The sequence below is a fragment of the Bos taurus genome, chromosome 15 (assembly GCF_002263795.3).
Source record: "Bos taurus isolate L1 Dominette 01449 registration number 42190680 breed Hereford chromosome 15, ARS-UCD2.0, whole genome shotgun sequence".
Lineage (NCBI taxonomy): Eukaryota > Metazoa > Chordata > Mammalia > Artiodactyla > Bovidae > Bos > Bos taurus.
This window is the reverse complement of record NC_037342.1, coordinates 53,240,917-53,259,124: the sequence shown is the minus strand read 5'-3', so window position 1 is coordinate 53,259,124 and position 18,208 is coordinate 53,240,917. Positions and strand designations below refer to the sequence as shown.

Genomic DNA, 18,208 nt, shown 5'->3' with positions numbered 1-18,208 from the left:
GGATGCCCAGTTAAATTTGAATATAGAATTTTAAATTCTAATTTAGTCTGGTATCAAGTGTTTTATCTGGCAACACAATCCAATTAATATACCAATATTTTGCATTTATTATTTCAATATGTTTTATTGAACACCACTATAGTGAAATGTTGGGCTAGGCTTTGTAGGTCAAACTGAAGGTAAAATGTGTGTCCTCAAAGATTTTATAATATTGGAAGATACCAGGCAGACACTGAAATTATATATAAGCAAATGAAAATTACATGTATAGTAAAATTAATATATAGAACTGACTGTTAATGTCTCTGTAGTTTGTTTCTTTGAATGTTGAGTATTGGTACTTCTCAGGTGTTTGTAAGAACAACAGAGTCCTTCCTCTGTAGTGAAGTTCTATCTTGAAATTAGCATGGCTTTTCCCTGTTCATTGCTACCAAAGCATAAATATTGGTATTGAACAGGGCTGTCCAATATTTTAATTCTCTCTACAGTAAAGTGAAAAATTAGAAAGCTATACACTTAGATGCTCTTTTTTCATTATAATTTCAAACTTGCTTTATCTTCATTTGTGATTGATATTTAATCAATAATGGTTTGTTATACTTGAGCTTTTGGTTTGCGTTCTGTTAAGAACTTAATGGAGTTTAATGACCTCTAAACAAAAACTTAAAGGGACTTCTCTGGCAGTCAAGTGGTTAAAGACTCCATGCTTCCACTGCAAGAGCATGGGTTCAACCCCTTATTGGGGAACTAAGATCCCACATTCCGTGTGGGAAAAAAATAAATAAAATAAATAAACAAACACTTAAGAAGATGGTACGAAAAGGAAGTCTGTGACCCCTTTGCAATGGATGAATTGTTTTGCAATATGAATAATTTCACTGTCCAATTGATGAGTTTATAAGTAAAATGGGTTAGTAGCTCGTAAAATGTTAACTTTTCTATCAGTACCAAAAGGATGTTATCCCATGGGGAAGAGAGCAACATCTCTACATAAACACTTTTTTATCTTTCCCTCCAAATGGTAACTATTTATTGAGTTCTTTCTCTGTGCTGGTATACTAAATGCTTTACAGATATTAAATGTAATCCTGTGCTCGCTTCGGCAGCACATATACTAAAAATTGGAACGATACAGAGAAGATTAGCATGGCCCCTGCGCAAGGATGACATGCAAATTCGTGAAGCGTTCCATATTTTTAGACAATCTCTTTAACAAGTGGTGCTGGGAAAACTGGTCAACCGCTTGTAAAAGAATGAAACTAGAACACTTTCTAACACCATACACAAAAATAAACTCAAAATGGATTAAAGATCTAAACATAAGACCAGAAACTATAAAACTCCTAGAGGAGAACATAGGCAAAACACTCTCTGACATACATCACAGCAGGATCCTCTATGACCCACCTCCCAGAATATCGGAAATAAAAGCAAAAATAAACAAATGGGACCTAATTAACCTTAAAAGCTTCTGCACATCAAAGGAAACTATCATCAAGGTGAAAAGACAGCCTTCAGAATGGGAGAAAATAATAGCAAATGAAGCAGCTGACAAACAACTAATCTCAAAAATATACAAGCAACTCCTCCAGCTCAACTCCAGAAAAATAAATGACCCAATCAAAAAATGAGCCAAAGAACTAAATAGACATTTCTCCAAAGAAGACATACAGATGGCTAACAAACACATGAAAAGATGCTCAACATCACTCATTATCAGAGAAATGCAAATCAAAACCACTATGAGGTACCATTTCACACCAGTCAGAATGGCTGCGATCCAAAAGTCTACAAATAATAAATGTTGGAGAGGGTGTGGAGGAAAGGGAACCCTCTTACACTGTTGGTGGGAATGCAAACTAGTACAGCCACTATGGAGAACAGTGTGGAGATTCCTTAAAAAACTGGAAATAGAACTGCCTTATGATCCAGCAATCCCACTGCTGGGCATACACACTGAGGAAACCAGAAGGGAAAGAGACACGTGTACCCCAATGTTCATCGCAGCACTGTTTATAATAGCCAGGACATGGAAGCAACCTAGATGTCCATCAGCAGATGAGTGGATAAGAAAGCTGTGGTACATATACACAACGGAGTATTACTCAGCCATTAAAAAGAATACATTTGAATCAGTTCTAATGAGGTGGATGAAACTGGAGCCTATTATACAGAGTGAAGTAAGCCAGAAGGACAAACACCAATACAGTATACTAACGCATATATATGGAATTTAGAAAGATGATAACAATAACCCTGTGTACGAGACAGCAAAAGTGACGCTGATGTATGGAACAGTCTTATGGACTCTGTGGGAGAGGGAGAGGGTGGGAAGATTTGCGAGAATGGCATTGAAACATGTAAAATATCATGTATGAAACGAGATGCCAGTCCAGGTTCAATGCACGATACTGGATGCTTGGGGCTGGTGCACTGGGACGACCCAGAGGGATGGATGGGGAGGGAGGAGGGAGGAGGGTTCAGGATGGGGAGCACATGTATACCTGTGATGGATTCATTTTGATATTTGGCAAAACTAATACAATTATGTAAAGTTTAAAAATAAAATAAAATTTAAAAAAAATAAATAAATGTAATCCTGATGGAGAAATCAAGGCTACAGAGAGAGATGTGATCCAATGTTTTTGTAGGCTATTTGGCAGTCTTTTAAACACTAACAATAGAAAACACAACAGCACACAATGTTTTTCTTAAATGAAAAGTTTGAAACACTTAATTTTGAAAAGAGAGAGCTGAGTTCAATACAAGTAAAAACTTCTTGATAGTGAAGAACTGAAATGGGGAGGTTGGAGAGATTTTCTTTACTAGGGGCTTTACTAGGGGTTTATATGCCTAGAAACTGATAGAGATGATTAAATCCTACAGATATTCTCTGAGCTCAGTAATTATGGGAAAGGGAGTTTGCCTGGAGATCAGAGAGGGGAATTTTATGTGGTTGCTCCCTTTCCAGCTTCAATCCTATGCCCATCTATTGTGGAACTTTGTACTACAATTCCTACTTCTAAACAAAAACTAATAATTATCTACCTCTAGCTATTTGGAGGAGAAGGCAATGGCAACCCACTCCAGTACTCTTGCCTGGAAAATCCCATAGGCGGAGGAGCCTGGTGGGCTGCAGTCCATGGGGTCTCGAAGAGTCGGACACGACTGAAGCGACTTAGCATCATCATCATCATCATCCGCAGCAGCAGCAGCTATTTGGATTCTTACTTCAAATGTAATATGTGTAAAACTAAACTCGCTATCTTCCTCCCTTCCTTGACCTTGTATGTCTCACCTCTTTATTTGCTACCTTTTTGTTTCTTTCCTTCTCTTCTGAACCAAATTCTTTAGATGAAAGAGCCTCCATTTTCCTCCATTTCTTCTTCTCTTATTCTTTGTGTTCTTGTTGCCTCCATTTCTCAATCTCCCATTTCCCCCTAAACCCAAACATGGCTTTTGTCCTCCTCTCTCCATTGAAACTTCTAACTCAAGCCAGTGACCCTTTGAAGAAAAGAAAACTTTATTAAGATATAATTTACCTATGATAAAAATCATTCATTTCAAGTGACTTAATTATAATCCAGTGATTTTTAGTAAATTTACAGCATTGTACAATTATCACAATAAAATTTTAGAACATTTCTAGTGCTTAGAAAAGAGCCTGTGCCCATTTGAAGTTACTTACCTTTTGAGAACAGATTCAATGAATAATTTTCAGCCCACAGGTTACTTAACTGCTCTGAATACATTTGGCCCTACTGACCACACCTTTCCTTTTGAAACTTTCTCTTCCCTTCTTTTTAGCCATCACTTTCTCCTGGTTTCCCTCCAAACTTTTTGCTAGTTCTTCACAGATTGTTTTCTCTGCCTGACTTCAAATATTGCTATTCCATCCAGTTCTGTCCTCACCTTTCAGATTACTCTTTACTTAAATGATTACATTCATCTTTATGGCCACAACTGCCATCTGTAAACTTATGACTTCAAAATTTCTATTTCCAGTTCAGACTTGTGCCATGAGCTCCAGTCTGGTAGAGTATAGTAGTAAAATTGCTTATCATCAACAGTGGCTCTTCTTTGTCTGTAATAAAATGCAACAGAAAACTCATCAAATTAGCAGATAAATACTGTTGCTCTTGGGAAAGGAAATTAAGATTCACCCATACTGTGTTAAGTTTCAAAGTGGTGGATGAAATATGGAATATATGTATGATCTCTGAAGTCTCTAAGACTATATGTAAGACCATAATATACTCTTCTTAGCTGATTGTGTATTTTAAATAGAATTTTAATGTACCTGCAACTCTAGTACTTCATTCTAGTTAACACTTTTACATATGTGTCTCACCAGTCGATTGATATAAACTCAAGAGCAGGGACCAAATCTATTTCTGCTTTGTCTTTCCAGTAGGAAAGCACAGTGCTTGGTATAAAGTAGGTAAAAGTATTTGTAGAATGAATAAATGAATATGTCAGGGCAGAACATACTTGAAACTGAAATGGTGTGTTAATGTAGTGCACATTGGTGGTAGACTGCCAAATGTCATTTTCCATCTTTTCTTCCTTATTAGAAAATTGTAATTTTATTATAATAACCCATCTCCCTCCACACAGCTATACACGTGTATATATCAGAGTAATCCTATTTCTTTCTCTTGCTGGGGACAGATTTAGGATGGGTATATAAAGAAATTCTGGCCAGTGAGATGTAATGAGGTGTCTGCTGGGGAGATTCTGGGGAAAGTTTCTCACTTACAAAGAGATACATTGGGGAATTCCCTGGCTGCCCAGTGGTTAGGACTCCATACTCTCACTGCCCAGAGTCCAAGTTCAATCCTTCGTTGGGAAACTAAGATCCCACAAATCACATGTGGAGCCAAAAAAAAAAAAAAAAAAGAAGATACACAGAAGTATCTTCTTTCTTGGGACTTTATACTATCTAGAACTACCACAGCCATGTTATGATTATTTGGTAAGCTGGTATCTAGGGGCAAAGTCAATATACTGAGGAAAGCAGAACAGAAAGACAGAAGAAAGTAGTTTTTACAGACATTGTTGGATAGAAATTAAGCAAGTCTGAAGCTGCCCTAACTTGGGACTTCTTTATGTGAATTGCCCCACTGTTTAAACTATTTAGAGTTGAATTTTCTATTTCTTCCAGCTGAAAGACTCCTAACTGATAATTTTAGTAAAAGGATAACATAGTAAATAACCTATGCCTTTTCTTTTCCTCGTTAGACTACGTAGACTCTGGACAAAGAGCACACGTTGACTCTGTTGTCTGTGTTGCACTCAAGCTGTAATGTAGATGTTCTTGCAAACCTCCTCTGAAAAGACTGTTTGCATATTAACCTTGATAGTCTCAGATCTAGACAACAAAAACAATAATTTACATGTCAAGTGAAGCTGCTGCTGCTGCTGCTAAGTCGCTTCAGTCGTGTCCGACTCTGTGCGACCCCATAGACCGCAACCCACCAGGATCCCCCATCCCTGGGATTCTCCAGGCAAGAACACTGGAGTGGGTTGCCATTTCCTTCTCCAATGCATGAAAGTGAAAAGTGAAAAGTGAAAGTGAAGTCGCTCAGTCGTGCCTGACTCTTAGAGACACCATGGACTTCAGCCTACCAGGGTCCTCTGTCCATGTGATTTTCCAGGCAAGAGTACTGGAGTGGGGTGCCATTGCCTTCTCCGTCAAGTGAAGCTAGGAAGATGTATTTTAGGATCAGTGATATGGAGACTTCTTGCTTTTACTGATGAAAATAATGAGGATATTCAGCCTGATTCTACCTCTCAGTGCTGGAATTTTCTAACCTATGGGCAGAATTCTAATGGTAATTATATTCAGGAGACTTAAAGATAAATATTGACACCAGTTCTTTGCAGTTATTACAATATTATTTATACAAATTTCAGTACTTTTACTTTTTTCTCCTCCCTTTTCATCAATTCAAATTCTGCCAGTATGCCAAAATGCAACTGAGATTTCACCCTTGTCAGAAACGCAGTGACTCATGATGTTAACTCTAATGCACCAAAAATACCTGTATTTCTGAACACCAAACACTGTAAGACACTATAAGTACATTATATACACAAGGTACAATCCTACCTTGAATAACTTATGATCTAATTGGAAAACTAGGACACAAAGAAAGTACGGAATAGCATATTGATTCTCAAACTTAGGGTGCATAAAAATCCATTTAATAAACCTGTTAAAAATGGATTTTCTAGGCCATACCATTAGAGACTTTTGAGTCACTAGTTTCAGCTTGGGGCTCCCTAATCTTAATTTTTGAGATTCCTTAGACTGATTTTGATTGTAGGTGTAATGAGACTTTCTATTTGAGAACACAGTGGAGTGAGAGAGTGATATTTTTTGTTTCTTTGGACTGTGGTACCATGCTGAAATGGGCCTGTGGTAGGAGTATAATTATAAAGGCCTAGATTCATTCATATTATCTTAATAGTGGTAACATGGCATCCAGTCCCATCATGTTAAATAGATGGGGAAACAGTGGAAACAGTGTCAGACTTTATTTTTTGGGGCTCCAAACTCACAGCAGATGGTGACTGCAGCCATGAAATTAAAAGACACTTGCTCCTTGGAAGAAAAGCTATGACCAACATGCTGCTGCTAAGTCGCTTCAGTCGTGTCCGACTCTGTGCGACCCCATTGACAGAAGCCCACCAGGCTCCCCCGTCCCTGGGATTCTCCAGGCAAGAACACTGGAGTGGGTTGCCATTTCCTTCTCCAGTGCATGAAAGTGAAAAGTGAAAGTGAAGTCTCTCAGTCGTGTCCGACTCTTAGCAACCCCATGGACTACAGCCTACCAGGCTCCTCCATCCATGGGATTTTCCAGGCAAGAGTACTGGAGTGGGGTGCCATTGCCTTTTCCGATGACCAACATAGACAGCATATTAAAAAGCAGAGACATTACTTTGCCAACAAAGGTCGGTCTAGTCAAGGCTATGGTTTTTCCAGTAGTCATGTATGGATGTGAGAGTTGGACTATAAAGAAAGCTGAGCGCTGAAGAATTGATGCTTTTGAACTGTGGTGTTGGAGAAGATTCTTGAGAGTCCCTTGGACTGCAAGGAAATCTAACCAGTCCATCCTAAAGGAAATCAGTACTGAATATTCATTGGAAGGACTGATGCTGAAACTGAAACTCCAATACTTCGGCCACTTGATGCGAAGAGCTGACTCATTGGAAAAGACTGATGCTGGGAAAGATTAAAGGCGGGAGAAGGGGATGACAGAGGATGAGATGGTTGGATGGCATCACCAACTGGATGGACATGAGTTTGAGTAAACTCCGGGAGTTGATGATGGACAGGGAGGCTTGGCGTGCTGCAGTCCATGGGGTTGCAAAGACTTGGACACGACTGAGCAACTGAACTGAACAATGGTAATGGTGAAGATGGAACTAATTGTAACAGAGGGATGTTGAAGAGATAGCTATCACAGGGTGTGGTGACTAATTAAATATAAATGATAAGGAAGAAGAAAAAGTCAAGGATGACAGTAAATATCTGATTTAAGTAATTCCCAACTCTTGTTAGCTCTATGACTGATTCTCTTATTTCTTCATCTTTAAATGAAGATAATAATATCTACCTCATAGCATTATTTGGAGAAGGCAATGGCACCCCACTCCAGTACTTTTGCCTGGAAAATCCTATGGACGGAGGAGCCTGATAGCCTGCAGTCCATGGGGTTGCTAGAGTCAGACAGATTGAGCGACTTCACTTTCACTTTTCACTTTCATGCATTGGAGAAGGAAATGGCAACCCACTCCAGTGTTCTTGCCTGGGGAATCCCAGGGACTGGGAAGCCTGGTGGGCTGCCGTCTATGGGGTCGCACAGGGTCGGACACGAGTGAAGCGACTTAGCAGCAGCAGCATAGCATTATTGTAAAGTACAACAACTAAATTAGGGTGCTTAATAGACACTCAAATATTTAGTTTTCTGAAAGAAATTTAATAACAATAGATGGTAACATATGGTTAATGCTTAATGAAGGACTGGCACAAATTTTAAGAATGAAAATGGATGTGGGGTAGAAAAGATCAGTGTGGCCTGGCATAAACCATCTCAGTACTTTAAAAGAATCACTTACATTTTTAAATTTTGATTTATTTTTTTATTGAGGGAGCATTGGTTTGTAACATTATATAAATGTCATGTGTAAAACATTCTATTTCTATATACCTTACATCACTTTTTTCTGTCACCATAGAAGGTGATTCCCTTTATCCATTTCTCTCTCCCCTCTGCCACTTCCTTCTTGGTAACCACTACTCTATTTTCTGTATCTATGGCTTTATTTTTGTCTGATTTAGTTTGCTCATTTATTTGGTCTTGTTTTTTTATATTCTACAAATGAGTGTAATCATACAGTTTTTATCTTTCTCCATCTGAGTTATTTCACTTAGAATATTACCCTCAAGGTCCATCCATGTTGTCACAAATGGCAAGATTTCATCTTTTTATGGCTGAATAGTATTTGATTATATATATATATATATATCTCACATCTTCTTTATCCATTCATCCATTGATGGGCACTTAGTTTGATTATATATCTTGGCTATTATAGATAATGATACAGTGAATATAGGGGTGCATATATCTTTTTGAATTAGTATCTTCATGTTAATTGCTTCTTATTTGGATAAATACCCAGAATGGGATGGTTGGATCACCTTAGTTCTATTTTTACTTTTTTGAGGAATCTCCATACTGTTTTCCATAGTAGTTGCACCAATTTACTAACAATTGTGCAGCACAAATGTTTCCATTTTTCCATATCCTTACCAGCATGTGCTATATCTTGCCTTTTTAGTAATAGCCATTTTAACAGTTATGAGGGGCTTCCCTGGTGGCTCAGTGATGAAGGATCTGCCTGCCAATGCAGGAGATGCAGGTTCGATCCCCTGGAGAAGGAAATGACAACTCCAGTGTTCTTGCCTGGGAAATCCCATGGACAGAGGAGTATGGCAGACTAGTCCACGGGGCTGCAAAAGAGTCAGACATGACTTAGAAACTAAAACAGCAACAAACAACAGTTGTGAGGTGGTATCTCATTATAGTTTTCCTTTGCATTTCCCTAATATTTAGTGCTGTTGAGCATCTTTTTCTGTGCCGGTTGGCCATCTGTAGGTCTTCTTTGGAAAAATGTGTATTCAACTCCTCTGCCCATTTTTCAATTGAGTTGTTTGCTTTTTGTTGTTGAGTTGTATGAGTTCTTTACTATTTTGGATATAAACCCCTTATTGAATGTTTCATTTGCACTTAATAGGTTATTTTTTGTTGTTGTTGTTGATAGTTTTTTTTGCTGTTTGGAAGCTTTTTAGTTTGATGTTGTCCCATTTGTTTATTTTTGGTTTTGTTTCTCTTGCCTGAGTAGACACACCTAGAAAGATATTACTAAGACAAATGTCAAAGAAAGTACTGTCTATGTTTTCTTCTAGGAGTTTCATTGTTTCAAGTCTTACATTCAATTCTTTAATTTGTTTTGAGTTGATTTTTGTATATGGTGTGAGATAGTGGTCTAGTTTCATTTTTTTGCATGTGACTGTCCAGTTTTTCCAGCACCATTTATAGAATTCAATTACATTTAATCAAAATGTGTATAGGTATAGTTTTAAAAAGTCTAATGGTGCTATAATTCTCTCTTCATTTGTCTAGTTGTTTTTTTTTTTTTTTGCACTTGTTGTTAAGTTTTCCTTCAACTCCATTTTCCATATGGTCAAATTTAACTTTATCATTCTCAGGACTTCTCTAGCAGTCCAGTGGTTAAGACTTTGCACTTCCAATGCAGGGGATGCAAGTTCGATCCCTAGTAAGGAAACTAAAATCTCACAGGCTGTGTGGTGCAGCCAAAAAATAAAAATAAAATTAACTTCACTCTTTTCTGTCTGGGTTGGTTACTCTCTAGATTTTATTTTTGTGGTTTTTCCTAGGAATACCTTTTACTTCTTTCATGTGTCGTCGTGAAGTCGCTCAGTCATGTCTGACTCTTTGTGACCCCATGGACTGTAGCCCACCAGGCTCCTCCATCCATGGAATTTTCTAGGCGAGAATACTGGAGTGGGTTGCCATTTCCTTCTCCAGGGGATCTTCCCAATCCAGGGATCGAACCCAGGTCTCCCACATTGCAGGCAGACACTTTACCGTCTGAATCACCAGGGAATCTTTCGTATGAAGATCTACTATATCTAGATCTATAACTTCCTTTTTTTTTGGTTTAACTCGTTATTTAGCTTCTTCAATGGCTTTTTTGAAAAGAATGAATTTTTGACACTTTGTATATCTGGAAGTATTTTACTCTACCTGCACATTTAAATGATAGTTTGGTTGGGAATAAAATTTTAGGTTGAAAATCTTTTCACTTAGAAGTTCCTTCATTCTCCCTACACCTCCCCGCCAATTTCCAATGTTATTATTGAGAATATTGATGCCATTCTGGTTTTTAATCTTTTCAACATCAGATCAGATCAGATCAGTTGCTCAGTCGTGTCCGACTCTTTGCGACCCCATGAATCACAGCACGCCAGGACTCCCTGTCCATCACCAACTCCTGGAGTTCACTCAGACTCACCTCCATCGAGTCAGTGATGCCATCCAGCCATCTCATCCTCTGTCGTCCCCTTCTCCTCCTGCCCCCAATCCCTCCCAGCATCAGAGTCTTTTCCAATGAGTCAACTCTTCGCATGAGGTGGCCAAAGTACTGGAGTTTCAGCTTTAGCATCATTCCTTCCAAAGAAATCCCAGGGCTGATCTCCTTCAGAATGGACTGGATGGATCTCCTCGCAGTCCAAGGGACTCTCAAGAGTCTTCTCCAACACCACAGTTCAAAAGCATCAATTCTTCAGTGCTCAGCCTTCTTCACAGTCCAACTCTCATATCCATACATGACCACAGGAAAAATTTCTGGAAACTTTTAAGATCTTCTTTTGTCTTTGATATGGAATTTCATAATGATGTAACCTGAAATATTCTTATTTTCTTTTTGCTGGATGTCTGACATACCCTTCCAATTTGGAAACTCATGTTTCCCAGATGTGAGAACTTATTTTATATGATTTATTTTATAATAATCTCTGCATTAGAATTTCTATTATTTGTATGCTGTGTCTTCTGGATTAATCCTAGATACTCCTCAAATTATCTAGTGTCCATTTCTTAGCTTTTTGCTATGCTTTCTGGAACATTTCCTTAATGTTATTTTCCAAATATTCTATTTTTAAACTTTGGCTATCATAATTTTAATTTCCAAGAAAGCATGTTTTCAAAGTGTCCCTTTTTTAAAAATAGGATCTTGCTATTCTTTCAAAAATGCAATAGCTTTTGCCATATATTTTCCTTTTTTTTCCTGGTTTATTTATATTCTCTATTTAATATTGGAGATGTTATCAAATATATAGCAAACCTTTACAGCTTGTTCAGATTTAAGAGAAGCATCAAAATAATCGGAAACTCAGTGTGAGGGGGTTGCATTTACTGATTGCTGCTGCTGCTGCTGCTAAGTCGCTTCAGTCGTGTCCGACTCTGTGCGACCCCATAGACGGCAACCTACCAGGATCCCCCATCCCTGGGATTCTCCAGGCAAGAACACTGGAGTGGGTTGCCATTTCCTTCTCCAATGCATGAAAGTGAAAAGTGAAAGTGAAGTCGTTCAGTCGTGCCTGACTCTTAGAGACACCATGGACTGCAGGCTACCAGGCTCCTCTGTCCATGGGATTTTCCAGGCAAGAGTACTGGAGTGGGGTGCCATTGCCTTCTCCCAGCATTTACTGATTAGAAGGGTTCAATATAGGATGATTTGATGGTGAACTGGCTGAACTTACCTCTATATTCAGAATTCACTGGCCCTTTCTCTGAGATGTTTCAGCTTATATAAAGAAGGATCTTCCCATCTCTTTTTCAGACTTATAAATTGCTGCCCGTGTTATGAAAGGCGCTTGGAGAGAGACCATTGGCTATCAAGCCCCATATCTTCTGACAGCTCCTCACCCTAGTACTCTACCATGCCTGATATGTATATGCCTAGAGATACTATGCCTAGAGCCTCTTATGTTCAATTCCTCCATTTCTAGGGATAGGTTTTTAACTACTGTTTATATGATCTTTGATACAATTCCCTTGTGTCCCTTTTCTCCTCCCTAACTTACGTGGTACCTAGAACTTCACATTCCTGAGCCTTTCTAGTATTCTGCTTGGCTGATTGACTTGCTTCTTGTTACTTTCCCCTTCAGTAAGCACTTTCTATCCTCTGTACAGTCAGCTACCATTGTTCTTTGTCTCCTAACTTAAAATATTATGGAACTGGGTTAGAGATGTTAAAGCCAGAGTTTGCATTTTATTTTTGTTGTTCTTGTTTTGGAACAGTTTCAGAGAAGGAAGAAAGCAGAAACAACTTTAATCGACTATGCTAAAACTGGAAGTTTGTTCAGTTTTTCCAAATGATATTGTAGCTTATCATCTCACTGGATACTTTCAGCTACAAAATAAAGATGTTTATACCTTTTGATTTTTGTATAAAATTCAAAAATCCAGAAAAATGTCCCCCAAAAGATGGTTTCTCTTGGCGTTTTAGGCAAGTTAAAATTTGGCTGTACAGTCTGTTGGCATTTAAGTGCAAACAGTATTGGTCTCATTTTTCTGTCCTAAGATACTCTGTTCTTTACATAAACAGCAATAGAAGCAGTTGTTCTCTTCTTCTGTGAGAGTGATAATCTCTTAGTAGCAGGTGGGATGATTCATTCTCCTGCACATCTTAGAGGAGACTATTATTTGTGGGGGATAGAGTGTGGAGAGTTGAGAGCTCCAGCCATGTGTCAGGTATTACACATTCTGGACTAGTTTTAAAAGAAGCAACCTCTTCCCCCACTGCATTTCAAAGCCTAGAAGTAACATCTCACATCTAAGGCTCTGAGAAACCGCATTATCCTTAACAGGGACCATGATTCACATGAACAGAACAAAATGGAACTATCAAAAATAGATTGTGTAGATCACTCTGTAGCAAAAATATCTTCTGACTCAGCTTATGAATTGGCCATAATCATAGGAAGAACCATTCCATTGAGGTTCTACCTGCCTTCTCCTCCACCTTGACTGAATAACCCTTATACTACTCCCACAGCACATAAGTTATTTGGAAAACAGGTTTTGATATGAGGCCCCCCACTCCTTTTTTTTTTTTAATTGTACTCCTTTTGAAATAGGACTTGCTTAAATATATCTTGTGTTAATTGTGGTCATGTAATTGGTCACCTTGAATTATTGGGCATTTGTCATTTTTTATGCTTTGTAATATTGATCCACTATTATTTTTAGTAGCAATGGTTTTAATAACTTTCAGAATAGGTTAGAAGGGCTTCACATTTGATGGAATTTGAATTCCTGCCAGAGTTATTATTTGTTTCAAATATGAGCAATATGAGTTCAGTTCTTTTACCTGGATAGTTTTTCTCCTTTTATTGATTTCCTGCCTCTCCAAGAGTAATAACTTCTTTTTAGGGAGTAGTAAGCAGAAAAAGGCATTCCAGAGTAGTAACTATTACTGTATTATATATACATACACTCGCACACAGTATTGAGCGCCTAATATTTAAGGAGTTGTATGAGGTATTTTAAGGGATCTAAAGATGAGACTATCAGATGCTTCCAGCCACAAGTAACAATGACAAAGACATATTGTGAAGACATTAATACATATAAAGACATTTATTATTTTGCTAAAAAGAAACCCAGAGGAAGTTCAGTGATATGATGATGCCTTTTAGCTTTTTGCTTAGCCATCATCAGTGAGTTGACCTTTTTCTTCAGGATTATATATTAATGTTCACTTAATGTGTTTGCTCTAGATATCACATCCTTATATAACCATACTCAGTGGCAGAAAGATGGCAGTTTTTCCTCATCTATCTCTTCTCATCAAGGAAGAAAATTTATCTTAGAAGTCTCTGGCACATTTCCTTTGTATCCCATCGGCTCAGATAAAGTCAGGTGCCTATATAGCTTAGCTGAAGGGAAGCTGGAAAAGTATTCATCATTTCCAGTATATATTGTGGAAGTGTGTGTGTGTGTTGGTTTGGATAGGCAACAAATAGTGTCTGTCACAGGAAATGGTCCTCCTTCAGGAGGTTTTTTCTCTGGGGGCAGAAAGACAAGCTGCAATTGTACTACGATTTCTGTGTGTTAGATTCCTGGTCACACTCATGGGCTTTAAATTAGCAATCCTTTTTGAACTAATGAAAGAACGCTGCTCTGGTACTTTCCTAATGGAGCTGCCAAGGCTGTCCTCTCCCACTGTCCCCAATTTTTAGTTATGAAATTCTGATCTGGGCATCTTTTCCATAAGTGTGTTAAAGGAATGCAGTATCCATTTACATCACATGATTTTAAGTGATGTTCTCTTTCTCCAAGATGCTCTTGCCCTTCTATCTCCATATGCCCAAATCACAGTCACCTTTTGAAGAAAACTAAAAATAATCTCTCATTTATTTCACAAAAATTTGTTACATGCTTACCGTGGAGCAAGCACTCTGCAAGTGTTGGGAATACAAAACATGAGCTTTTACCTCATTAAGCATGTAGTCAGGTGGGGAAGACTGACAATTAACAAATACAATTAAGTGATGGGGAAGAATAGGATACAACGGAGGGCTTCCCAGGTGGAGCCAGTGGTAAAGAACCCACCTGCCAATGCAGGAGATGTAAGAAATAAGGGGTTGATCCCTGGGTTGGGAAGATCCCCTGCAGAAGGTAAAAGCAACCCACTCCAGTATTCTCACCTGGAGAACCCCCATGGACAGAGGAGCCTGGCAGGCTACAGTGTATAGGGTGGCAAAGAGTCAGACTCAACTGAAGCGACTTAGCATGCACGCAGGATACAGTGGGAGTTCAGGAAAGATATTTACTCTTGGTGGGAACGGGGGCAGACTGAGAAGGTTTTTTAGAACTTTTTAAAGGTAATTTTAAAGAATGAGAGGAATTGGGAAGAGGAAGGAAGGTGTTCAAGATAAGGAGAAATCATAGAGGTGAAAGTGTTGGGGAAAGCACCCTTGAAAAAGGCCCCTTTAATTCCTTCTTCTCCCAAGTAATTTCTCCATTTGATGAGTGGAGTTGCATAGTACACAATATGCAACTTTTAGACCATAAGATCTCTAAAGATAAAACATATTACTTACACAGAGCACTTGATATATATGAATTTAGCTTCAGAAGAGAATGAGACTGTATATGTGTCAATGCAAAATGCCAAGTTAAAACATTAAAAACATTTGAGGTAAGAGATGCCTATGTAATATCACTCTTTAGAATGGTAGGAATAGTCACACCCACCCAGGTGATTACAGAGATCAAAGCAGCAGGGAAGAATTGATTCATAAAGTTCTGGAGGAAGCACAAAATAATTATAGTTCCAATCCTCAGATGTTCCTTTAAAGGTTATTTTAGGAAACATAATGAAGACCTGGTACACATCAGAAAGAAAAAATCGCCACTCATTTTTGTTTGCAGAGTTTTTCTACTTGGTATTAGCTACTCTTTTTGTGTACTAAGGTTCTGGGTTACTGGTGGGGAGGGCCTTAGCAGACCTGACAAATTACTTTTAAAATCAAATATTAAAAAAGAAAAATCAAAGTTGTGTCCATGTCACGACTGAGGTTTTTACCATTTCATTTTAGATGTGTGTTCTAAAATCTTTCTGCTGCTTGGTTGACAGGAACTAGACAGAAGTAAATTTTGATGGAGAAGGAGATTCGAGGATATATCTGTTGTCTTGATAGGCCAGAATAGATGAAGATGTAAGAATCTCTTTTCCTCCCCTCAATTTATCCTAGTTCATTCAGCAATTCATCCCTGGGTTTGAGAAGGCAATTGTTTGATCCTGTCATTTCTATAGCTAAGTAAATAACCCTCAAATAATGAGAAAATGTACATAAATGTGTTTTGTGAATGGTATGGCTCTATACACAAATTTAATAACTTATTTTTTATTATTAACTTGGAAGTATTTTTGATACCAGTTTTCAAGTGTCTTTTTCAAGGGCAAGGATTACTTTTTCATATGCTGTCCTATAGTATGGTGAGTTGTGACTGAACTATGGTAAAGGGTTGATGCCAAATTCTCTAATTTGACAAGTCGTTTATTTGGTAATTCTTAACATTTATTTATCTTTTATTAATAGACTTTATTTTTTTAAAGTTTTAGATTTACAGAAAAATTGAGTAGAAAGTACAGGAAATCCCCATATGCCTCTCCTTACCCCCAGTTTCCTCTATTATCCTGATTAGTATGTTTGTTATAATTAATACACGAATATTGTTACATTGTAATTAACTAAAATCCATATATATTCAGATTTCCTTAGTTTTTGCCCAATGTCCTTTCTCTGTTCCAGGATTCCATTCAGCCTTAACAGTTTAGTTATCATGTTAGTTGTTAGTTGTATTCACATTACTCTTAGTTGTCACATCTTCTTGAGCTCCTCTTGAGTGTGACATTAGTTTTGGGGGGTCATCTTCATTTTGGGGGTCATGAACTGGGTTGAAAGTTATGGACTCTCTTCACAGAAAAATAAGCAAGCTGTAGATGGCTAATTTAAGGGAGGTCTACCCACAGCAGATTCGGAAACCCTGCTTTAGAAGAAACGGATGATCCTTAGAATATCCATTTCCCCACATCAGGGCCATGCTCTACCTGCAATTTGCTGTGTGACCTTTCTGCAAACCCATTTCCTACATGAGCCTCAGTTACACCAGCTGTGAAATGGGGGATTTGGTTTACCTGATATCTAAATCCTTTTCTATCACAGTAGAAGGTGGGGTCACCTAGAGCTGTCCACATCTGAGCAACAAAGATTGGTAACAGAAGACCATAACAGGTCACGCAAAGAAAGTGAATAGGCTTATCAACAAGGAGTTGTGGAGGTTCAATGGGGGAAAAGACAAAACCTGGGTTCCACTTTATGACTGTGGATTTTGTAAGTCATTTCCTTCCCATGAGCTTCTGTTTCTTCATCTGCAAAAAATATGAAAGCCCTGCTTCTGGTAGTTATGAAACTCCTTGGAGCAACAGCGGAGAACGTACCAAGAAGGGTATCATGTGAAGAATTATAAGAAAGAAAATGGAGAAAGTGGGTGAAAGGCGGATGTGAGGAATGAGAAGCAAGGTTGAGGGCTCAGGAAAGAGGAACCATCTGCACACCTAAGGCCTTCCGACTTCACCTGCACTTGTCTGGGTCAATTCCATCTCCTTTCCGGCCCCGCCTCCGCCCCAATTCCCTCCCCTCCCCTCAGGCTGCGACTGGCCACACTTCGCATGGCCGCCACGCTCAGCCGCTTTCCACCACGCGAAGGTGGCGCGCGCGCTCTGGGGCCGCCACCTCCTATCTCTGCCTGCCCTTGACCTCTTTCGATTGGTTCATCCAGTAACTGACGTAAGTGCTCCCTATTCCACCTCCAACAGTTCCTCCAGCCTCCGCCCCACCACCTCCCTGCATCTCCTCAAGCCAGTGGAAACCTAACCACCCCTGATCTCCGCTGAGCGGGCGGAGCCGGGAAAGCAGGCTGAACCAGGAAGGCGCAGTCTGTGGCGCGCACGCGCACGCACGCACGCACGCCGGGGCTGGCGGGGCGGCAGGCTCGCGCCCGGGTTCGCCCCGCGCCGCGCCACAGGCTCGCGCACTCAGCAGGTTGGGCTGCGGCGGCGGCAGCTGTGGAGCTGAAGCGCTGCGTGTGAGAGGTCCCAAACGCTTCTGCGGCTCCCACTCCGCCACCCTCACCTCAGTTTCGGTGCCGGGTGCTGAGAGGGGAAAGGCTCTAGCCTTGGGATCCCCCCACCCCTAGCACGCCCCTGGCTGCTTCCGACACCGCCTTCATTCCCTTTCTAGCTGCGGGCCTCGCTAGGTGCTAGGCGACTCCGAGGGGAGGCGACGGCGACGGCTGCCTGTCTGTGTAGAGGAGCCCTGCTCTCCAGCCTTGCTCCGCCGCCGGGCCCTGCAGGGGCCGAGATAGCTCGGCGCCGGCCCTTCCTCTAGCCTCTTCGTTAACCGGTTGGAGCAGCGTCGGTCCGGGAGGTCTCTGGGCTGAGGCGGCGGCAGCTTCTCCGGCTCCATCATGTCCGCGGGCGGAGACTTCGGGAATCCGCTGAGGAAATTCAAGCTGGTGTTCCTGGGGGAGCAGAGCGG

At 39.8% G+C, this 18,208-nt stretch overlaps 1 protein-coding gene and 1 non-coding gene across 3 annotated transcripts in view; both read left to right on the top strand.

The window, feature by feature from the left end:
- Positions 1 to 1,090: 1,090 nt before the first annotated feature.
- On the top strand, positions 1,091 to 1,198 carry LOC112441686 (U6 spliceosomal RNA). The gene has a single exon (XR_003029547.1). It is a non-coding gene; the product is annotated as a U6 spliceosomal RNA (small nuclear RNA).
- A 16,453-nt stretch (positions 1,199 to 17,651) lies between these two features.
- The window catches only part of RAB6A (RAB6A, member RAS oncogene family), a 90,842-nt gene continuing 90,285 nt past the window's right edge, over positions 17,652 to 18,208 (top strand). The window contains exon 1 of one of the 2 annotated variants that reach the window (NM_001193115.1): positions 17,652 to 18,207. In NM_001193115.1, coding sequence (NP_001180044.1) covers positions 18,138 to 18,207 — 70 coding nt within the window. In that variant the 5' untranslated portion in view covers positions 17,652 to 18,137. The remainder of the gene's footprint in view (position 18,208) is intronic. The other variant, XM_005216230.5, reaches the window with a different exon arrangement.